The sequence below is a fragment of the Populus trichocarpa genome, chromosome 7 (genome assembly GCF_000002775.5).
Source record: "Populus trichocarpa isolate Nisqually-1 chromosome 7, P.trichocarpa_v4.1, whole genome shotgun sequence".
Classification (NCBI taxonomy): domain Eukaryota; kingdom Viridiplantae; phylum Streptophyta; class Magnoliopsida; order Malpighiales; family Salicaceae; genus Populus; species Populus trichocarpa.
The window spans coordinates 5,867,398-5,892,178 of NC_037291.2; the positions used below are offsets into that span (position 1 = coordinate 5,867,398).

Consider the following 24,781-nt stretch of genomic DNA (forward strand, 5'->3'; position numbering starts at 1 on the left):
GATTTTGTCTCTCTCTCTCTCTCTCTCTCTCTCTCACTCTCTCGCGCGCGCGCGCACACACTCTTTTTCTCTAGGGTTCCATTCTAATTGTCAGCATTGAGCGTTTCCATATGTTCTGTCTGAATGAAATTTGAAAAATGGTCTTGATTTATTATCAGTAATTTACTGTGATTCTAGACACTTCCTATTCATTGGAGCAGTGTTTTTACTCCTTTACTTTTATGGCAAAAATGATTATGCTTGCAATTAGGGGTACAATTATCTTTTTCTAAGAATGCATAATTATCTTTTTCTAAGGATTCATTGCAAAATTTATTGGAGACAAAATGATCTAGACATGGTTTTTTTGTTACAGTGTAATGACTGATTTGTCATTGAAAACAAGAAAAATTAGGCTTTAGGAAAGGGGTTTTTTTGTCTTTTGCAAAAACAAAAACAATGTGGTTACATTAATACCCTAGAAGGAGAAAATAAATAGCATGGGCAAAGGTGCTTCTCAGTTTTTTTTTTTATTTTTTTAAATAATAAAATTACAACATAACTATTTAACTTCGAAAAAATTAAGACTGCTAGAGAAGGTGTTTTTGTCTTTTTTATATGGTTTTGTTGTAATTCTCAAATGGAGTTAAGGATATTTGGGTATTTTAATATTCATAAATTATTGTTTAAATCTGGAGGTGGTTGATGTGTGCTTTGCACACACAAACAAGTGGGTGTTGTTCGTGATCTTTGAGTGGCACGTGCGATGCCCAAATTTCACCAAATACTACATTTTAGGGTGACATTTGATGCACCTCATCAACCCCATCACAATGGTGAGGATATGTTCGCAATCATGACACGGAGAAGTGCTGACCGCGAGTTTTTCTCTCCCTCCCTCTCGCCTCTCTCTCCTCCTAGAAAATCTTTCTAGCCATTGCAAAAAAAAAAAAAAAGTATGGCTATTTGTTTGTGAAGTTAAATTAGATTTTCATTCTTTTAATTACAATGTATTTAGTCTTGAATTGTTTATAATTAATTTTTTTTTTTAATTTCATTCCTTTACACTTGATTCTTTTATTAGATTTGGTCTTTATCTTTTTAATCGTGGTGTGTTCGGTCTTGAATCATTGATTGAATTACTTTGTCTTTAAATTTTATCATTTGACATTTTATTTTTGTATCAAATATAATCCTCACTTTTTTTTAATGTTATTTTAGTTGTTCTTATCCTTTTTTTGATTGAAATTGTTTTTCAATTTCATCTCTTATGATTTAGTTTTATTTTCTTTTTGTGTCAAATTTGGTTCTTTTTATTTAAAAATCTATATTTTTTAAACCATTTTTTTTAATTTGTTTTTTCAAGTTTATCTCTAATTATTTTGGTTGGATGGAGATTTTGCTTTGTTATTTTTTTAGATTTGCTTTTATGTTGTGATTCGGCCTCATGATTTGTGTTACAAGTTTTTAAGGTTGGACATGGTTGGCTTCAGTCATCTAAAAAAATTAAAAATTCATCCATCATCATTAAGCTTGTTGGAAATTGGTATTCTTTTTTATTATTCTTTTATGAATTTGATTTTTCTTTTTAATTTTTCTATTTAATTCAATATTTGATAATATTTAAGGTTTGACCATCAATATTTTAATTTCTAATTTTGATCCTTCATCTTTTTATCAAATTTTAATTTGTTTTCAATTTCATCATTAATACATAATCTTGATTTTATTTTTTAAGATTTGATCCTCATTCTCTTTGTTTTTATTTTTTTATTTTGAATTCATTTGTTAATTTGATTTGTTTTTAATTTTGCCATTAAATTTAGAATTTTTGTTTATCCTCTCAATTTTGTTTTTCAAATGAGGTCTTTATTTTCTCAATTGTATTTTTTTTAATCTTTTATTCTTTTTATTTCATCATTTGATATTTCATTTTATTGGTATTTGATCTCCTTGTTTTATCCCCATCGCTTCTACACCTTACCCCAGAGTCAATATGGGATAATTATGAGGTCATAGGTCGAGTAAGTTGACTCAAGTCAACCAAATCTTTTTATGTTATAAAAAAATCAAAATGATACCATTTTTGAAAAGAAAAAAAAGGAAAATAATCAACGAGTTTTAACTTTGTTTTGATTGGATTTTCCATGGATTAACCGAAACATGGTTCAACCCAAGGTTTTGACCATCTTACACTTGATTAATGCTCCCCAAATTTCTTTTCATGATCGTTATTTCCTTAAGTTTTCTTTTCAATCAAGTTTTTTCTATCTTATGATCCACGTGGAAGGTTTATCCGGATGACCCAGGTTTTTTCTAATGTCGTTTTTTTATCCTTTTTGATTTTTTTCCTTCAAAATTCAATTCTTTTTACAACTAAACTTTTTTTTCTTCTCTATTTTGCCTTATATTGGGTTATTATGTCCACTTGGTTCTTTTAGCGGGTTTTGACAACTTCACTTTGTTTTGCAGGTACTTTGTTTTTTAATATATTTTTTCATTGATTTTTTTTTTCTGATTTCATCCTTCTATACTTTTATACTAGGGGATTGATGATCATTATTTTCTTTAGCTCTCTTTCTAAAATATCAAGCCATGAATTTTTTTTTATTCTTTAAAATCCAATAGTAGCACTTGGACATCACCATCCAGTGGAATTCCTTAAAATGTTAGCAAGGCAAGAAATCAACATTTATCCCTCATTTTCTCCCCAAATGGATATTATTAGTTAGCAAATAAAGTTAATTGCCCTAATTTCTCCCCAAATAGATATTATTAGTTAGCAAATAAAGTTAATTTACCTAAGTTAATTCACCTAATTTCTCCCCAAATGGATATTATTAGTTAGCAAATAAAGTTAATTTGCCTAATTTCTCCCTAAATGGATATATACGTGCTTTGTTGCGGGTATATATCCTAGTTTTTTGCTCCATCTATACTGCGAGGCTTTTTAAAATCAACTTTTTATCTACTTCTATTCTAAAGAAAATATATTTTATTAGGGTAATTCTCATTTTCTTATTAATGTATTTTTTTTATTTACAAAAACATATATTTTAGAAAGCAGTAGTTAAAATTATCATGAAAAACTATAATCTAATTTAAAAACTATTACAAAATTTGATAATAACTAAAATAACATTTTATTTTGATTTATATTGAATACCAGCACCCTTGGCTAAAAAAATAAAGCCTAAGTAAAGTCTGAATACTTTTTAAAAAAAAATTAATAAACAATACATCACTATCATATTTTTTTTAATAAAATAGATGACACGTCATCCATTTGGTATGGTGATACGACATTCTCTCATCTAATTCAAATTCTAGCTAGGAAGTTGGTTTTTGTGTTCTTGAATTTAAAAATCTCATTTTCAATTTTTTTTATTTAAAAACACTTTAAAAAAAATCTAAAAAATCCAAATCTATTTTTTTTAACCCAAAACATAATAAAAATCAATCCAAAAATAAAAATTAGATCAATTCAAGAAAAACGAGTTTGAATTTATTTTTTTCAGCATACTAAAAGTTCTAAATTACCTTCATAGAACTCTACTCTTTAAGATGAACTCCATTGACATTAATATATGTTTCTTTTTTTTTATTTTATTTTATTGTTGAAATATAATCAATCAAATGTTTTCTCTCTTCTCCCCCTATATATAGGGATCAAAACTCAAATAAAATAAAATTGATGATCTAAACATAAAATCCTAGACCTAATAATGTAAAGATTTGAAACTTCTTAGATAAAATCCTAGACCTAATAATGTAAAGATTTGAAACTTCATAGATAAAATTGTAGTTTTTCATATTTTTTGAACAACATAAATGAAATGACTGATTTTGTTTTTTTAATTTGGCTCCTTGTTTTTTTTTTTTACAATAAATTATTATTTTTTTATAAAATTGATTTTTAATTCATCCTAAACACCATGTAGATGTATGGAATATAAATAAAAAGTGAATGATGTAAACACCAAGTGCAAGAATAAAATAGTAAAGAAATAAAGTTTTTTTTTAAAAAAAAGTATCATAGGATAAACAATGTCATCCACGAAGAATCAAGCCATAACCCACATTAAAATTGAGTTTTGTTTTCGATTTTTAATTTAATTTAAATCTTGGAATTTATTATGAGGTAAACTCGATGACCTTTCAATTCGAGCTTTAGCTATCAAAATTTCATATGAGATTCCACAGTAAAAATCTATCTCTCTCTCCCTCCTTTTCATTTCCTTATAAAGACTCCTTTGACTCCTTACAGCTACTAGGCCGGCAAGGAAATGCAGGAGAAGATAAGACCAAGGAAAAAAATTGTCTTTACATGCCATTTGTAAGACATTCCTTTGGCTGAATACGTTGGACCCTTTATAAAACAAAAGAAAACAGAAAGACAACCTTTCATGCTTAGAATTTGTTGGGGTTGAAATGGAAAAGCTTGAGAGGGATTTGACATGGTTTGATGGGTGGGTTCTTATTGCTTTCGTGGTTGTTTTTGGCTTGCATGGTACAGTAGTTAATGGTGGTTATGTGGATTACAATACTGGAGGTGGAGTTGTGCCAGGAAAGTTGAATGTCCATTTGGTACCACATTCACATGATGATGTTGGTTGGTTAAAGACTGTTGATCAATACTATGTTGGATCAAATAACAGTATTCAGGTTCTAATCTGTTTGTCTTCTGATTGATTTTATGGTTTTCTTTAAAGGGATTGATTTTCATGTTTGACTTCGTTACCGTTCTTTGGCAGGGTGCTTGTGTTGAGAATGTGCTGGATTCAGTGGTGGAATCATTGCGTCGAGATTCCAATAGGAAGTTTGTTTTTGTTGAAATGGTAATGAAATGAAGATTTTTCTTTTTTCCTGCTTGGTCTTTAGTCTAATACTAGATTCATGGATTCTCTTTTGCATATTTTGTTTTCGTTGTTCCTGGAATATTATTTACAAGTTCTAACTTCAATCAATTGCTTTTTCTGCACAAACAACCGATGTATGATATGCTATGTGCAGGATACACTACTCTTTTATAGGAATCCTAAATGCAGTTCTGCGTTGTTAGACTTTCTGAAAATTCATACATCAAATGCTGTTCTATGAATTAGTTTTACAGTTTAGGATAATGGTGACATATTAGCTGATTCTGAAATTTCATTCAAGCTACGAAGAAAATAGGGCTTGGAAGAGTTATATCTTGATTATCATAAGATTCAATCGTCAATATAGAAACTTACAATTTTTGTTTTCTTCTTTTCTCTAACTAGAAGTTGGATCTCCTATGGAAGTTGATTGACTTCACAGTGGAGTACCCAAATGTTTGGGCTAATCCAGGGCTGTTTGGCAGCTCCTGCTGTTTACTGGCAGTATATCTTGCCCATTTGATGTGAAATTCTCTCGTATTTTTTTTTTATCTCTCTCCCTTTTTCCCTTGTCAAGCTATCCAGTACATTTGCGGTTACAATAATCTAACAAAGCTGAATGTGCATGATATGTAGGCTTTTTTCCAGCGATGGTGGGTAGAACAAAGTGAGGAAATTCAAGAGCAAGTGAGGAAACTTGTTGATGCTGGCCAATTGGAATTTGTGTATGCAGTAGTTATAAAGCAATTTTCAGTGTGTCTGCATATTCATGTGCTTTTGTAGGGAGGGAGAGATTTAACGTTTTTGGTAGTTATGGACGCACATCATGCATTTCTTTTATGGAAATGACAAGCGTTTAAGTGTTCAATTGCAGAAATGGTGGTTGGTGTATGCATGATGAAGCAACTTGTCATTACATAGACATGATTGACCAAACAACTCTAGGTCACCGCGCAATAAAGGAGCAGTTTAACAAGACTCCTCGTGCTGGGTGGCAGATTGATCCATTTGGACATTCTGCAGTGCAAGCTTACCTTCTTGGGACTGAGGTGTAGAATCTTATAAGAACGATTATTCTCAAAATAAAATAAAATAAAAACCTTCGTTATCAAAAGTTGATGTACTGTTGTCATCTGATTTTTTTTTTATTTTAAATGGGTTGACAGTGGACACATTTTGATTAGTTATATTGTTCCTTCAGCTTGGATTTGATTCTGTACACTTTGCAAGGATTGATTACCAGGACAGAGCGAAGCGCAAAGATGATAAAGCTCTTGAAGTTATATGGCGTGGATCCAAGACATTTGGTTCTTCCTCTCAGGTTCTTAACAACAACCTATCCATTGTTTATTAAAAATGGTTTGTGGGGTTTACAATTCACCTGTTTGGGCTGATTGCAGATTTTTGCCAATGCCTTTCCTGTTCATTATAGTCCCCCAAATGGTTTTCATTTTGAAGTATTTGACGACTTTGTGCCAGTCCAGGTTCTAACTACAAACTACAAATGTTTACTTACTATTTCCAAATACTATGCAACTTTCTTGTTGAACTTTCACCTAGCCTATTGCATGTCATATTGCAGGACAACCCCCTTTTAGATGACTACAATGTTGAGCAGCGAGTTAATGATTTTATAAATGCTGCTATGACCCAAGTAAAATTTGAACTCCTCTCTTTCTCTCTAATTATGTGCTTCTCATGGCTGCAAAGGAGTCAGGTGTTAAGCACTTCATTTTGCTAAATGAGCTGAGCATGTATAATAGAATCCTACCACCATTTATCATGCAGGCAAATGTGACAAGGACAAACCATATTATGTGGACCATGGGTGATGATTTCCAGTATCAATATGCTGAGTCTTGGTTCAAGCAGATGGACAAATTAATTCACTATGTTAACAAGGTAATATTTATATGAAATAGGAAAACACATATCTTGAATCTCATCATTCTAAGCCTATTTAATATCTGTTGATGTATAATGCTTGCCAGAGGCGCTTAGTCCAAAACTCTACAGAAGCAATTTGTTGTGCTGTAATTCCCAAGTGTTGTTCCCTCTCACCCTGCCTTTACCTCCTATAATCTACTTGGTTTTCCCCGCCGTTAGATATAGTGTCGGACAATCACAGAAGATGCGCAAAGAACCTCTCTATCACTACTATTTTATAAGAAAGAAAGAGTGTGAGCCCATCAATCAGATTGCTAACGACATGTGTTATAGGGTATATACCAGATGTAGGAAGACCAGAAAGCTCTTGTTTAAGTTTCTTGCAGTTGTGATAAGATAAGAAACGAATGTAGTCCAATGCCTTTTCAACTCTTATTAATCCAAAATCCCAGCACAGGCAATTGAAGATATTAAATGATAAATGCAATTTGAACTTCCATTAAGCATATTGATCTTTCAGGATGGTCGAGTGAATGCTTTGTATTCTACACCATCTATCTACACTGATGTGAAAAATGCAGCAAATGAGTCTTGGCCACTGAAAACTGATGATTATTTCCCGTAAGAAAAGCAAAGCTTATTGTTTTTTTTTTTTCCTATTCATCAGACATCAGTCTGTTGAGTACACACACTTGATGCTTGTTTTTGGTCAGTTATGCAGATACGGAAAATGCCTACTGGACTGGCTTTTTTACTAGTCGCCCAGCCTTGAAGCGATATGTTCGTCAGCTGAGTGGATATTATTTGGTATGTCAGTAGCCTCTTTGTCTTGGTGATTTGTGGTTTCGAAAAAATATTAGGAAAAGCTCCGATCTGGTTCTAAAGTTTTTACATTAGAGCTTGCTCTTAATTTTGCTTGAACCAGGTGGAAATGGAAGTACCCTGTGGAGAAAGGAAAACATCTATAATGGCTACTCTGGCTGAATTTTATTGTTTTGGGCGGTAGAATGTTGCTGTTTTACTGACACAATTCTTTGCTTTCTAAAACAGGCAGCACGACAACTGGAGTTCCTGGTTGGGAAAAAATCCACTGGTCCCAACACATATAGACTTGGAGATGCTTTAGGCATTGCACAGCACCATGATGGTGTCACTGGCACTGCCAAACAACACACTACAAATGACTACGAAAAACGCCTTGCTATTGGAGCCTTGGAGGTGGGCAGCTAAAATCTCTTCTGAATTAATTGATCCTTAGTTCTTCATCGTTGCTAGTTAGTTTTATTCCTCAAAGTTAACTTAATGTATAGGCAGAAGCTACTGTGAGTTCTGCTCTGTCATGCTTGGTTAGCAATAAATCAAGAGATCAATGTGCAAAACCAGCATTGAATTTTAGTCAGGTACCTTTTGTTATTTGCTTAATCTTTCTTCCTTGTACAGATGAAAATATAGTTTTGCACTAAAGCAACGCACTTTTGTTATTTGAGGATTTCCTTTACGTCTTCACCACTGAATTTCAATCTTTATCAAATATGTCCATTTAGATAATCAATTTAATGCTCCTGGCCTGATGCTGCCTCTTTGAATTTTGTCAGTGTCAATTACTAAATATCAGTTACTGCCCACCAACAGAGGAAGCTATTGCAAATGGGAAGAGATTGGTAATCTCACATTCTTCTACTTTTTCTTTATGAATACTTAACTCAGAATCCTATTCATTATGTAAAACTTGTTATTTCTAGGTCATGGTTTTGTACAACGCTCTTGGATGGAATCGCACTGATGTTATTAGGATACCAGTAAGTAAAATCTTGTTTTGTTGTTGATACTGTAAAGGAGGAAATGGGTTCATTTCATTCAACAAGTAGATGAAATCAAATCAAGGTGTTAGGATAAATGATTAAAAGGCAGGAAAAACCTGTATTCTAGTTCATTTATATATTTTTTGTTATGCATTGACCTGTCCTGATCATGACTTAGATGTTAGGCACGTTCAGCTAGAAGTATCTGGTCGAGTCATCTTGGGTGTTTCATTCCTTGTTCAGTAATTTCAGCATCAATCTGCAGTTTCTAGTCTTTCTAAATTGAGTTCGATGTGATTCGAAGATGTCCTCTCCCTTTCTCTTTCTATGACCAGAGTTCATTCTTTCACTAAAATTGTTGAGTAACTGTATCTACCAGGTTAATGACCCTAATCTAGTTGTTGCTGATTCCTATGGAAAACATATCGAGACGCAATATGTTACCATGGATAATACCACAAGCAACTTAAGAAACTTTTATTTGAAGGCATATGGATTTCCATCCATTCAAGTGCCCCGGTATTGGCTGCACTTTCAAGTGTCTGTGCCACCACTCGGTTGGAGTACCTACTTTATTGCTCGTGCTACTGGGATAGGTAAGCATTTGATTTTATTTTCTCATTCTACGACCCTGCTTAAGACTAATGTGATTTCTTCTAAGGTTGATCTGCTGAAGAGAAGCACATGAAACTGAGTTTGTTTCTTTATTTTCTTTCAATTTACCCTTTTCATTTCTGGATAACAAAACTATGCAGGGAAAAGAAGAAACGGGCTCTCTGTGATGGACAGCCCACAGAATGATACCATTGAAATCGGATCTGGAAATTTGAAAATGTCCTTTTCTTCGATGACTGGTCAACTCAAACGGATGTATAATTCCAAAACAGGGGTAGACTTTTTAACTATTCCTATGAGAGGTTTATAATGCTTGGCAGATTGTTCTTTTGGACCTTGTTTCACTTCATGAATGGAGGCAGCATAGGCTTTCCTTATGGGTTTTGATTCATTCTTTACCAGCTGCTCCATTCTTTTCTGGACCTTCTAAAATTAATTCACAATATATAGAACCTCGTATCATTTCTTAATGACAATCCTGAAATGAAAAATAATATATAGATCAAGAGATGTTACGACAGTGAAACTGGACATCATTTATAATTAATTGGTTACATTTTACTAGGTTGATGTGCCAATACAGCAAAGCTACTTTTGGTATGGTTCAAGCTCTGAGCTCATGGTATGCGACTTCCCAACCTGTATAAGGATTTTATACCTGAGACTAAATTGATGCAGTAGTTGCTGATGTGCCATCTTTTATACAGCAATCTTCAGGTGCATATATCTTAAGGCCTGATGGTTCCCCTCCCCATGTTGTTGCAAGATCAGTAAGTTCTTTTTTCTTATGCTTAACAAATTACCAACCCTTTCTTGCGTGGAGTATAAACTAAAATGACAAATGAGTAAAAAAATTACAAGTCCACTTTAATCAGCTTAATGAAGCCTTATTCTCAACCATGTGGACTTGTAGTTCTTACCCCACACCCCAAGAATAAAGGGTTAAATTCTAGCTCCTATTTTATGAGTTGATTATGTTTTTATTTATTTTGAAACTGTTTTGTTGATTTGCAGGTGCCCCTGCAGGTTCATCGTGGACCACTGTTTGATGAGGTTCGCCAACAATTTAATTCATGGATCTACCAGGTCAACATCTATAGGCATCTCTCCCTATACTTTTTTTTTCTTTCTTTAAAATGGGATATTAATAACTATGATACTGAATATCAAATCCTTTTGACCATAAATTTTGCACTTGAGTTCCTACAAGAACATTCACAATATATGATGAGAACTTTGTTATAGCATTTATCCATAAAATTTTATGGTTTATGTTTCCTCCACCACTAGCTCTTTTTTTCCCCTGGAATTTTAGTTATGTTCGTTTATCAGGTAACAAGAGTTTACAAAGATCAAGAGCATGCAGAACTTGAATACACTGTAAGTCACATTTTCTGAATCCTAACTGCTTTTATTATTCATTTGTGAAAGTCTGGCTTGTTCTTCACAATAACATTCAACTCTTGTAACTAAGAATGCTCCGCCTACCAATTTGTCTGCTTGCTTTCTGTAAACTAGAAGTTAAAAATCTGTCTCTAGATTCATACCAAGCATTCCTGACAAGTTTTGAATCATGAAGATTGGCCCAATTCCCCTTGAAGACAGTGTTGGAAAAGAGGTCATCACAAGAATGACAGCAAATATGGCCACAGAAAAGGTGTTTTATACTGATTCTAATGGAAGGGACTTTCTAAAGCGGGTAACTCTCACTATAGTTTCTTTCCAATGTCGGAACCTCTCAATATATCCTTAGTGGAAGAACATGCACATTAAATAATGCTAAGTTGAGAATTCTCAACTTGATCACGATTAGGAGCTAGCAAAGACACATCAAATTTGTGATTGTCAATTATAAATTGCACTCATCCTTATTGCATGCATCAAGCAATGAGTGGTTGGAATACAAAGTTATGTATTATAAATCTGCATTGCCTTACAGAATGTCAGTTTTGGGTTTATGAACAGCTTTTCACAGAGGTCCATCCATCTCAACCTACGTTCTCTTTTTTAAACTGTTCATTTTGTTCTCTCTTATTGAAGCCTCCATTAGTAACTAAGGATATTGTATTCTCTAATCTAACCTATCATTATTTTTTCACAGATTCGAGACTACAGAGCTGACTGGAGCCTCTCAGTCAATGAACCTGTTGCAGGAAACTATTATCCGGTAATTTTCTTTATGCTAGCATCAACCTACAGAAAATTCAGTTTTTTCACGTGTGAAACTTTGCAAAACATATTCTCTTTGTGGGCATTGCTCGTTGTTAAGATGCAGTTATTCAGATTCATTTTGACAATTACTTAGCAACTGCTTATAAATTGCTAGTCTAGTTTTTTTTTTTTTTCCCTTCCAAATTGATGAAAGTGATCCGTCTTATCAATCATCATAAAAAGGTCAATGAATAAATAATATCGATACCTTTTGGAATTTTTCAGCTTAACCTTGGAATTTTTACGATGGATAAGAGATCTGAATTATCAGTCTTGGTTGATCGTGCCACTGGAGGAGCCAGCATTGAAGATGGTCAACTAGAACTAATGCTTCATAGGTTCAAATAGTTACATTATGTTTTCTTCAATGCTCAAGAATCGCTATGCTTTTCATCTGTGGACATACTAAACTAATTGTCGTTCCTTTCATACACAAGGCGGACTCTCCATGATGATTCCAGAGGAGTTAATGAAGCCCTTGATGAAAGTGTTTGCATTGGAGATGAATGTGAAGGACTAACGGTATGATTTACCATGAATTAGCAACTTTATATTCTAGAAGTCCTGGATGAACACTTCTCATTCTCATTCTGACCACAATTTCATAGTTGTTACTTGACAAGTACATGGTCTGCGTTGTTGAAACTGACTGCTGTGAGAAAATGCTTGTTCTAAGTTTCTTGACCTCATTCTTGGATGAAATAAAGGGCTGCGGATAAGCACCTTAAGGATATAAATGCTTCATATGCTCATTTTCCTTACAATCAATCTACATTCTTTTTCAGATCAGAGGAAATTATTATTTGAGCATCAACCAGGTAGGGGCTGGAGCAGTCTGGCGCCGAACAACTGGCCAAGAGATTTACACACCACTTCTTGCAGCTTTCACACAGGAGGTATGCCCTCATTGTAATAACCATACGTATGAATTTTGTTAGATCCTAATTTGGCAATTGATTGATTATAAAGAAGGAAGAGACTTCGAAAGCATCTCATGTGGCCACAGGAACTGCCATGGATCCCGGCTACAGCTTGCCACTAAATGTTGCTTTGATAACCCTTCAGGTGAGGGTGCCATCCTATTGTAGAATAACAATTACATTGCTCAAGAGTATTTCTTTCTCACTTGTCGTTGTCTTGCAGGAGCTCGATGATGGGAGTGTTCTTCTCCGTCTGGCTCATTTATATGAGGTAATGAGCTCATTACTCATGCTCTGTGTACTCCACCTTGCCATTCTGTTTTGCTCTGCAATGACTTGCTGACATCCTTTAACCACTTCTTAGTTGCTTAGTTTCTCATCATATTTACTCTAAAAAATACCACCGTTATGACAACAAGTATAAGAATAGACCCGTGTTTACACAAGCAAGATGAACATTGAATAACTCCTTTCACCAAGTATAAGAATATACCTGTTTTTCTTCAACCTTACAAAGGGAAGATTGAGGGAAAGAACCCTCAGCGTTTCCGGTTGCTGCATGTTGAATCTCGGAAACCAAGATGATTGTCTCATTGTCAAGGATAGATGTGAAACTTTGAACCAAGCATTATCCTGCTTCATGATAGTGTTTATTTTATTGAATTGAAGTAACCCGGCTAAGTTACAAATAATTCTAATCCGAAACTCTTCAATGCTGCAAATGAGATCAGGCGGGAGAAGATGCTGCTTATTCAACACTAGCTACAGTTGAACTGAAGAAGATGTTCAGTGGAAAAGCAGTAAGGATATTTCTATCTTTTTCAGCGCAATGTGTTTTGTTTTCTTTCATGTTTGTTGCCAAGTGGTGTTTCAACTTTCAGATTAAGGAGCTGAAGGAAATGAGCTTGTCATCAAACCAAGAGAAATCAGAGATGAAGAAGATGACATGGAAGGTTGAGGGAGACAACGGAGAGCAACCTTCACCTGTTAGAGGTGGTCCTGTCGATAGTTCAACTCTCGTTGTTGAACTTGGTCCCATGGAAATTCGCACATTCTTGCTACAATTTTGATATTTATTCACATAGAATCTCTTGAACTTGTTAACATGTATTTCAGAATAAATGAGGTGATGGATCTTTTCCAATGGGAATCTCTCTCCTCATATCCTTCACTTTTCAAGATTTTGATTTGCCTGTACATTCAGGCGTTGCAGGATTCAAAGTCACCGGTTGACTTTCTGAGGAAATATTTTCCTCATCTCATGTTAATTATAAAATATGCACGTTAGAGAAGGATCCAATTGAGAATGTGTGAAATGTACGAGACATGGTCGATGAAATTAGATTTGGGATGCAATTGATGATGAGCATATAGATTAAGGGCTAATTGAGTTTCTCCTTCCATTTTTCCCCCCACCATTTTCACGACTGTAAACTTTGACATGTCAATTCATTGATGATTACTCTGCTCTCTTCCTCATATTTCACTTTTGTCACTCAACTTTATTTTCTAAATAATCTCATCCTTTCATGTGATATTCTCTTCTCTATGCATGTTCTTGACAATTCAAGGTTCTTTATCAAAAGATCTGAACTGAATTAGAGGTTAATTCCATGAATTAATATTTAAGTTTGTAGTATTAAAAACAATTACAAGAAGAATGACCAAAATAAAAACTAAAACAGCTACTTCTTCATGAATTTATGAACGACCTTATCGACAACACTACCATTTCCTTCCAAACTAGATTTGCAACATTGAATTTGGACTTCTAGCATCATTATTGGTAGCACTCTCTCTTGGAAATCAAGGGAAAAAAGAGTAACAGAAGCACCAAACAATGATGGGTTTTGTTACTGTTTCATTTCTTATCCTTTCCGGTTGATGAGAACACTCCTACAAAATAACACATCTCTTTTCATTTTTTAAAACACAAAAGAGCCCTTTAAAGGTTTCCTCACCTCACCTCTGTTTTTGTTTTGAATAACAGGGAAGACAAATGATGGCTAGGTCTTTCTTTTTTAGTTCTTTGGCAAAGTTGAAATATTAATATTACAAGAGATTTTTAATTATTAAATAAAATATAATGAAAATCTTGTATATTTTTTGTTGATTTTTTTCCCCGCCAAAACTTGAGGGAATAAAGTGTTGTTAAGTCAAGGAAGTAAAGCGTAATTTTCAAAACTATAGAGACAAAGTGAAACAATGATTAAACTACAAGATGCTCGATGTAATTTACTTTTATTTTCTTACATTTCAATCCCTAATTTTCAAGAGAAGAAAGAGAAAGTCGTTGAAAAATAAGCGAGGAGAGCAAAAGTGGTCTGCATTCCAGCAATAAAAAACTGAATTTTGTGTCAATAGGTTCATTTTGACAAGAGTAGTGTCATTGATGTGCTTTTAAATTTTTATTTTGTTGAAAAACAAATAGATCGGGGCTAGTGAAATTTGTTTTGATTTTAGTTAATTTTTGAAGTTTTTTACTGATTTAAAGGTGTTTTAAAGTTGAAAATGGTTTAATGAGATGCTTATGGTGTTTTTTTTTTTTTAATTTTTTCCAAATGAAAAAATGGTTGAAAATAGATTTTTTGCAATAGAAAAAATCATGCCCTGCAGGCCCAACCTTTGTCATAATGCAATTTTGGGTTTCCCTAAAATTATCTTTTTGTTTATACAAAAAAAAAAAAATACAGGAAGACAAGCGACTTAGTTGGTAAGAGTAGGCTGAAGAGGGATCTACATGCATAAATGACAAATGAAGAGACCAAATGAATATTGGATGACAATGCAAATTCAAGGTTGACTTAAATGAATATTAGATGAATTTGCATTAAAAAAACTAAGTTTGAGGACTTATTAAATTTTTAATAGGCTGATTTGATTTAATCATTGACCTAATTAAAGGTTTAATTAAATTTATAAATTAATTTAGACAGAAATCAAAATAATGAATTATGTGCAAGGATTTAATTAGACTTTTAATGGGTGTAATTAATTTTATTAAGGACTTAATTGGTGAAAACTTAAGTTTGAAAGCTTAATTTGAACTAAAATGAGAAGATTGGAATTTTAGGGACCAAACTTAACTTTTACAAACTTAATCGGATGAAATAAGGGATGAAATTACAAGAAAATTAAAGTTTAGTGGTCAATTATGGCCTAACTTGAATAAATTCAAGACCAAGGACCTTTATGTAAAAGGCGCATAACATTGGGGGATTGTACTAAATTTTCACAAGGACTAAATTGAAGAAAATCAAAGTTTAAGAATTATTTGGGGAATAAATTAAAAAAATTGAAAAACAAGGTTCACTTTGAAAAAGAAGCTAGACTTGAGAGGTCTTAATCTAATTGTATAAAATTAATCAGTTTTGTCTCAATTAAAGATGTTTAAGATTAAATTGAAACAATATGGATCAAATTAAAATTTACAAAATCTCAATTAAAAAAACCTTAATTTTTAGGGTTTAAGCAAACAACATATCACTCAAATTTAATAAAGAAATTGAGTGACATGTCGTCTACCCCTGTTTACCATCTTTTTTAACTAAGAAGGCTGATTGAGTTGTCACATTTAGGTGAATGAACGTGGCATCTCCAAATACTTTAGGGGCTTTTATCAACACCATTCGACAAAGAAGCTTCCTCCCTACAAGGATATGCCACCCTTTTTCGACGTTTATGCCTTATCTACCACATAGAAACCCTCAACTTCTTGTCCTAATATAGCCTTTTCGACGTGAAACTTGGTAGTGCTGCACCCAACTTTGGATCGATGGTGGTGAAGTTATAGACCACCAAATCAAGTACGGTTTAATCCTAATTGAAGAATAACACCCCTATACTGGATCTATGACTTGGTTGGCCTCAATGACCTCCTATTTGCCACTATTAATTTTGGATCGATGGTGATATTCTCTTCTCTATGCATGTTCTTGACAATTCAAAGTTCTTTATGAAAGATCTGAACTGAATTAGAGGTTGATTCCATGAATTAATATTTAAGTTTGTAGTATTAGAAACAATTACAAGAAGAATGACCAAAATAAAAACTAAAAAAACTACCTCTTCATGAATTTATGAATGACCTTATCGACAACACTACCATTTCCTTCCAAACTAGATTTGCAACATTGAATTTGGACTTCTAGCATCATTATTGGTAGCACTCTCTCTTGGAAATCAAGAGGAAAAAAGAGTATAGAAGCACTAAACAATGATGGGTTTTGTTACTATTTCATTTCTTATCATTTCCAGTTGATGAGAACACTCCTACAAAATAACACATCTCTTTTCATCTTTTTAAAACACAGAAGAGCCCTTTAAAGGTTTCCTCACCTCACCTCTGTTTTTGTTTTGAATAACAGGGAAGACAAATGGTGGCTAGGTCTTTTTTGTTTAGTTCCTTGGCAATGTTGTAATATTAACATTACAAGAGATTTTTGGTTATTAAATAAAATATAATGACAATCTTGTATGTTTTTGGTTAATTTATTTTCACTAAAACTTGAGGATGAGCGTATTAAGTTAAGGAACTAAAGCTAAATTTCCAAAACTACTAAGACAAAGTGAAACAACGATCAAACTACAAGATGCTCGATGTAATTTATCTTTTATTTTTTTACATTTCAATCTTTGATTTTCCAGAGAGAAAATAGAAAGTCATTGAAAAATAGAAGAGAAGAGAAAAACTGGTTCGTATTCCTGCAATAAAAAACTGATTTTTGTGTTAAAAGGTTCATTTTGACAAGAGTGGTGTTATTGATGTGTTTTTTTTTTTAATTTTTATCTTATTAAAAAAAATATTGGAGCTAGTGAAATTTGTTTTCATGGCCTGACTTTTTAGCCACTTATAATGGTTAGATACTTTACTAATAGATGACAAATCATTTGTTTATTGTTTTTTTTAAATAGAACATAATGAAAAAACAAAATAAGGCTAAGCATACATGCTTGACCTTTATCATAACACAATTTTAGGTTCCCTCAAACTTATCTTTTTTTATACAAAAAAATTTATAAGAAGACAAGCGACTTAGTTAATAAGAATAGGATGAAGAAGGATCTGCATGCATAAATAATAGATGGAGAGACCAAATTGGATCTTTGACATTTTTAGAAACTCAATTGCACCCTTGAAGTATCTAGATGTTAAAAGCAATACAAATTCAAGGTTGACTTAAATAAATATTAGATGAATTTGTATATAAAAAAAATAAGTTTAAGGACTTAATTAGATTTTTAATAGGCTGATTTCATTTAATCATGGATCTAATTAAATGTTTAATTAAGTTTATAAATTAATTTAGACCAAAATCAAAATAATTCATTTGTGCAATGAATTAATTAGACTTTTAATGGGTCAAATTAATTTTATGAAGGACTTAATTGGTGAAAATTTAAGTTTGGAAGCTTAATTTGGTCTTAAATTTAACTTTTACAAGCTTAATCGGATGTAATAAGGGATAAAATTGTAAGAAAATTAAAGTTTATGGCCCAACTTGAATAAATTCAAGACCAAGAACCTTTCTGCAAAAGGCACACAACATTGAGGGGTTGTACCAAAATTTTACATGGACTAAATTGAAGAAAATCAAAGTTTAAGGCTTAATTGAGGACTAAATTGAACAAATTGAGAACCAATGTCCACTTTGTAAAAAATGCTAGACTTGAGGGGTCTCAATTGATTTTTGACAGGGGCCTAATCGCATAAAATTAATCAGTTTTGTCTCAATTAAAAATGTTTGAGCTTAAATTGAAACAACATGGATCAAATTGAAATATACAAAATCCCAATTAAAAAAAAACTAAAACCTAATTTGTAAGGTTTAAGAAGATGACATGTCACTCAAATTTAATGAAAAAACCGAGTGACACATCGCCTACCCCTATTTACCATATTCTTAAGTCGAGAAAGTTGATCGAGTTGTCACATTTAGGCAAATGAACGTGGCATCTTTGACCACCTCAATGACTTCAATCACCACCATTTGGTAGAGGAGCTACCTCTCTACAAGGATATGCCACCTTTTTTTGACGTTTATGCCTCATCTGCCACATGGAAGCCCTCAACTTCTTGTCTCAAGGCGACTTTGTTTGGTTTAGTAAAACTTGACAGTGTTGCACCCAATCTTGGATTGATAGTGGGAAAGCTACAAACAACCAAATCAAGCATGGTTTGATTCTAATTGAAGAATAACACTTATCTACAGGATCTATGACTTGGTTGGTCTTAATGACCTCCTATTTGCCACTATTAATTCATAGAATGTGGGTTAGCCATTTTTGGCCAAGTTTTAGTTATGAAGTTCTCGACTTTTTTCTAGAAGTTTCAAGAATTTGTTAGACATCTAAGGAGAGGAAAAACATAAGAAGAAGAGAGAATAATCGTCTCCTAACAAATCAGAGGTAAAAATGAAAAAAAATCCCCTATGATCTAGTTTTGAAAAATCACCTTCAAAACCACATAAAGTTTCATAATCACCTGCCCTTTAGAGGCTATGAAAGGAAAAGAAATCACAAACAAAAAAGAGGGATCCTAGGTTTAAAAGGAAAAATTACAGAGAAAAAAAAAAGGAAATAAAGAGAAATAAAGAGAATACTTAGAATAAAGTTAAAGGAATGGTTATAAAGATTGTGTGTTAAGAAGAAAGGAGTGGAATCTAGATCAATTTGAGATCGAAAAGAAGTTGAAAATCAAGAGGAAAGGAGCAAATAATCTAGAGAATGAATCAATATTTCCTTTACAAGGTAAAACTTCAAACTTTGATGTGGGTGGAGTTCAATGAGCGCATATACCTTTTTATTTTGTCTTGTAAATTACTGCTCAAAATGTTTGTTAAACATCCTTTGAAGTCATTTGCTAGTTTAAAATTCATTGAATATTTGTTTTGAAATGTTTAAGCATGTTTTGAAAATATTTTATATATTTTCAAGTTTTATTGGATTGATTGTTTAATGTGTTAGAATTTGATAATGTTATGATATATGATAATATATCATGTTGTTTTGCATGTGTAAATGTTTGGTTAATTATTTGTGAAGCCATGACAAGTTATGTTATGTTTTCATGTTGTTGTGGATTAGATTGTTTTAATGTAGCTTGTCGGGTTTGTTGATGTTGTAAACATGTTATTTGAGCTTAAGAACAATGAATTTAATCAATGGAACAATGTTATTGTCTAAGAGAATGCTTGTTTAGCTTGTCGAGTTTGTTGAAGTTGTAAGCATGTTATTTGAGCTTAAGGACAATGAATTTAATCAATGGAACAATGCTATTACTTAAGAGAATGCTTGTTTAACTTGCTACAAACATTGGCTTCACTTGCTATTTTTACTCTTGATTTTTTTTTTTGTTTCTTGTTGTTTTGATGGTTCAAACAAGTTGTGTTGAGCATGCTTAAACTTTGGTTGTTAGGTTTAGGTTGTTTTTCTAGGTTTTAGTGCATTTTTTTAGGTTTAAGATATTTATAGGTTTCTGGGTTAATGTTCATCTATTGAACATTACTTTAAGTCCTTGTTTTCCAAGTCTTTTTGATCGATTGATGGTTCTTACATATGCATGCATGCTTGTAAATCATTAATCTAGGTTCTTAATGGCTTAAGGACATGGCTTTTGATCTTCAATTATTTCATTTTATTTTTTTGCATAAATCAATTAATCGTGATAATTTGATGTTTGTTGTGATGATCGAGCCCTAAATTCTTGATTAAACGATTGTTTTATATGTATCTATACCTTTAATTTAACGTAAACTAGTCTGGTTTTCAATCCACGTTTCAGGTTCTTTATATGTGTTATTCCTGTTTTTGATGAAATTCAAGCAAAAAAAATTCGTTTGATTCTCAAAACTTTATTGTGGTTTCTAGAATTTTTTCGGGCCTAGGCTTAGGGCCATGAAGTCCAACACATGTGGCAGGGTTGAGACCATTAGTTTAAAACCGTGTTTGACATATTCAACTTTTATAAAAAAAGAAAAACATAATATTTTAAAAAATCATTAAATTAAAAGAATTTAATTAAAAAATAGTCCTTAAAGCATTTGTAAACCTTTGATTTCTATTGATTTTTCAGCATTGTTTATTTTCTTATTTTTTGTGCTTTTGCCAAAGAAACCCTCAAATAATTTCAAACATAGTATTTTTCAAATAATTTCCAACCCTCAAAAAATAATATTTTCTTATTTTTTATGCTTTTGCCAAAGAAATCCTTAGATATTAAATATACCTGTTTTTTCTTCAAAATTTTAGAAAAATACAAAACAATAAAAATAAAAATTCCTCATGTAAGAAAAAATAAAAATACAATTTTATTTGTATGCATACAACCAAATTCTAAAATTTTCATACATATTTTATATATATAAAAATAAATATTGCATTTTACCATACTTTGAAAAATACAAAAAAAAAATTAATGAGTATCACAACAAGTTTGTGATTATCCGTTAGGATTTGGTCAAAATTTCAAAAAACACCATATAAATTATTTTGTTTAAATTTGGGATATGTATTTTATGTGATTTATAGTCTTTAATATGGTTAAGTTTTAACCAAATAAAATAAGAATATCCTCATTGAAGAGGACTTTTCTTGAACCATAGACCGACCAATAAATAGAAACATGACTTTAAAAAAAAACAATGAATCAATAATGCAACTTACTATAGGTAAGGTGTATTATGCGTTTTCTCCATGCACAATTAGTCCCCTTACCTAAACTCTTGTAGACCATTAGGTTTTCTAATGACCATAATATTAGGTGACGATTTATGAACCTTTCAAATAATATTTTTATTATTTATCCCAGCACATTCAAAATCCCCTTTCGATCTAAGAGCCAAATCCACCATCAGATGTCGTGTATGTCATGACAACCTTGTAGACCCATTTGTGTCTAGCTTTCTTGCTATTGAGCTAGACATTTGGTCTCAATCTCCTAGGCCTGGGCGACGTTAAGTCTTTTTTTTTAGATTTTCATTCAAACGCAATATAAATTAAATAGTTAACATGATATTTAAATTATTATTTATTTTTACAATTATTTGTATAACATTACAGGTTTTTATAACAATGTTAATAACTTATTTTCTAATTATTATGTACCTACTATGAAAAAAAAAATAAACAAAATTGTTCATCAGTATTCAATGAAAATAATTTACTTTGTATTGTGTTTTAAAAGATTTTTTTTTTGCATGATTTTACCATATTAATTAAACATTTTCCTTCATTCACATACAAAATATCAAGGTATTTTTTTTTATTCAAACATGTTTTGAGATCATTATAATTTCTTATTTAAAAAAGAAAAACAATGCTTCTATTTGAAAAACAAGTTTTTTTTGTTAAAATAATAGAAAATGCATTAATAAGAAAATGGAGTTAAGATTCAAGAGATGCATTTTCCCAACTTATTTCAAATAATTGAAACTCTTACGAACCTTTATTTTAATTTTTGTTTTCTTTAATTTAAAAAACATTATGCTAATAATAAAAAATATTTTATTCAAACAAATAAAATACATAAATAAGAAAATAATAATTCATGTAACAATATGTGTTTTTTCATCCCAGATTTAAATTGTTTTCTTTTATACAAATATCTATTTTAGTTATAAATAAACTAAATCAAAAAGAAATTTGAAAACCCGCATGCATCATAAGAGAAAATAACAAGAACAAATGAACTAAAAGAATGTCATTTTTATTATGCATTAAGGTTCATTTGCCTAAATTCATTGTGGATAACAATGTTCCATGAATACTTTCATTTTGAATTTTATTTTATTTTCATCATTAAACTTTATTCTTTTCTAATTTGATCCTTGCATGTTATGTTTAGTGATGTTTTTATGTGATGGGATTTTCTTTTCTTTTCACATTCTTGTGAATTCAAGGTGTTTGATTAATTTTTAAATTTCAATTAGAGGCCAATTTAATTAAATAAGATTTAAATTTATGGTATAAAAACATTTAAAAGAAGAAGAACTAAATTTAAAGCAAAATAAAACAAATAGGTCTTTTATATTTTCATGCAAAATAAAAATTATTTTTTACTGTGAGAATATACGAAATAAAATAAATCGGTTTTAATATTGGGGTTACATCAAAAGTTAGGAATTTTACATGAAAATTAAAAGAAATGGGTTAAAGGAGGGTAAAATAGTAGTAGAACAAAGAAAAAATCTCTCTTCCTTCTCTTATAAGTTGTTGGTTTAGTAAAGAGGGAGAGAAGAGAGCATTTCTTCTTTTCTTAGTCAATTGTACACTAAAAAACTTAGAGAAAAACCAAGATTTAGAGCTTATTTGAGAAAGGTAGAGTGTTTAATTGTTCAAACACAAGAAATTAAAAAAGAACAAGTGAAGGGACATGGGATCCTAGAGACAGAAACTCGAGGCAAGAATGGAAGAAAAGGGAAGTGTGGAAACGTTTTGACTAGTTATGATCTGAAGTTCATTCTATCATCAAGTAAGGAGTTTTAAGCAAGATTATGCAATCTTAGATAAATATAAGTAGAATTTATGCTTAATTTTATAAATTAATGTTAGGGTTTTAGGAGTCAAATTGAGGGAAATATGAATTGCCTTGAAATTGAGTTGTGTGGGCCATGATAAGAAAAATGAAATAATAAGAAAAATGAAATAAAGGTGAAATAATAAGAAAATTAAAAAGGGAACGATATCTTTTACGGTCACACTAAGAAAAAAAAGAAGTAATTTATTTAACTACCAGTGAGGGAAAATGATTTAAATTGTGTTCTATTTGTGTTATTAATGGTGTGGAAGATGCTTTTGAAGGAGTGACATTGTTTTTATGTAATGGTGATGAATTTTTAAGATTTGAGAATTTAATTCATTTAGAGAATTGTTAAAGAACTTATTGTGTTGTGTGCATGGTATATATGTTGGTATAAAAGGAAATATTTTGGTGTTTGTTTTGGAACTAGAAATGATCTAGCCATTTTGAGAAATGGGTAGACTAATATAAAAAAATAGTCGGATCGTTTCTCAAAACGGTTAGACTATTTTGTCTACAGTCTAGTTTTAGTGTTATTTTGGGTTTTGGGTTTTTTCTTGGTTTTCTTTGGTTCTTTGATGTTCTTTGGTGTTTGTTTTGGAACTAGAAATGATCTAGCCATTTTGAGAAATGGGTAGACTAATTTAAAAAAATAGTCGGATCGTTTCTCAAAACGGTTAGACTATTTTGTCTACAGTCTAGTTTTAGTGTTATTTTGTGTTTTGGGTTTTTTCTTGGTTTTCTTTGGTGTTTATTTAAAGGTTTGAATAATTTTGTCATGTTTCTTGATTGAGGGAGAGTTGAGTAATTTTATATTTTATTTGGTATAAGGATTGTGTCAAGGGATTTTGTACAATATAATTAGTATCTAAAGTGAATGGGATAAAGATAAAAATTTGATAGGGATGATTATGCATGATTTCAAAATTTCTATAAGAAGAGTCTTGAATAAAGAACCTAACGATGAAGTTATAAGACTAATATGTCTATCCATGTTTGGAGATTGAAATAAACATTTAGAATTGAGATATGTTAATATAACAAAGAGTATAATGATATGATGGTCATAAATCTCTCTTTTGAATGTTATTATGATTGAGTTGAGAACTATACATTCTAAAAGAGGGTGGTTAAACCTATGATATGAAATGTGGTATGAAGGAAAATTTATTATATTAGAACGTAAATATGGTTTTCGAATTTTCAAATAATAGTGTTAATCAATGGAAAAATTGATTTATAAGGGATACTTTGATAATTAGGCCACCAAATTGAGCTGAAGCGAAGACTTTAAAATGCAGTAGGTAGGTGTCTAACACCTATAATTTATTAATTTTTTTTGCATTTTTAACATTGCTAGAATTTACCCATTTTATTTTCATATTGATATGTGAGATAAATGAACAAATGAATAATGTAGAACAAGAAATAAAATAGATGAACAACCTGATTAGTTACCCCAAGAAATAAAGGCTAATGATGTCAATTAATTCTTGACATCGACATTACTGATGGACAAAGTGTCTAAAAGAACTTGATTAGCTACTCTGGATTCAGATAGCTAATAATATCGATTGATTATATTGATATTGACATTACATGGAATGTGATTAACTACTCCTGGAAATGGAGGCTAATGATATCAAGGGATTCTTGACATCGACATTACCGATGGATAAATTAAAATATCTAAAATGACATGATTAGTGACTTTGAGTTTGGATAGCTAATGATATTGATGGACTTTATTGATATCGACATTACTTTGATTTTGATTAATCAATCTCGGGGAAGGGAGATTAAAGATGCGAATGAGATTTATTAGCATCGGTATTAAACCCCCTAATGGATTTAGGAGAAGAAAATGTACATGATTAGATACTCCTGAAAACTATGAAAAGCTAATAATATCAAGAGGACACCTTGATATCAACATCTTTCCAAAATATAAGTTAGCTATCTAAAGAAAGATAACAAACGATACTAATG

At 31.5% G+C, this 24,781-nt stretch overlaps 1 protein-coding gene across 3 annotated transcripts; it reads left to right on the plus strand.

The window, feature by feature from the left end:
- Positions 1–4,181: 4,181 nt before the first annotated feature.
- On the plus strand, positions 4,182–13,629 carry LOC18101098 (alpha-mannosidase). 3 transcript variants are annotated; one of them, XM_006380541.3, is made up of 29 exons: positions 4,184–4,644; positions 4,734–4,817; positions 5,475–5,563; positions 5,713–5,887; positions 6,040–6,159; positions 6,239–6,322; positions 6,421–6,492; positions 6,627–6,740; positions 7,246–7,346; positions 7,439–7,532; positions 7,776–7,943; positions 8,036–8,125; positions 8,321–8,386; positions 8,468–8,524; positions 8,907–9,123; positions 9,283–9,416; positions 9,708–9,764; positions 9,850–9,912; positions 10,157–10,228; positions 10,475–10,522; positions 10,722–10,841; positions 11,244–11,309; positions 11,579–11,691; positions 11,791–11,875; positions 12,139–12,249; positions 12,323–12,418; positions 12,497–12,544; positions 13,005–13,073; positions 13,155–13,629. In XM_006380541.3, the coding sequence occupies exons 1-29, from the start codon at positions 4,411–4,413 to the stop codon at positions 13,341–13,343; spliced, it is 3,036 nt and encodes a 1,011-aa protein (XP_006380603.1). In that variant the 5' UTR covers positions 4,184–4,410; the 3' UTR covers positions 13,344–13,629. The 3 variants fall into 3 exon arrangements, with proteins under 3 accessions (XP_052310279.1, XP_006380603.1, XP_052310280.1); XM_052454319.1 differs by lacking the exon at positions 10,722–10,841 and having other exon boundaries at positions 4,182–4,644; XM_052454320.1 differs by lacking the exon at positions 5,475–5,563 and having other exon boundaries at positions 4,607–4,644.
- The last annotated feature ends 11,152 nt before the right edge of the window (positions 13,630–24,781 follow it).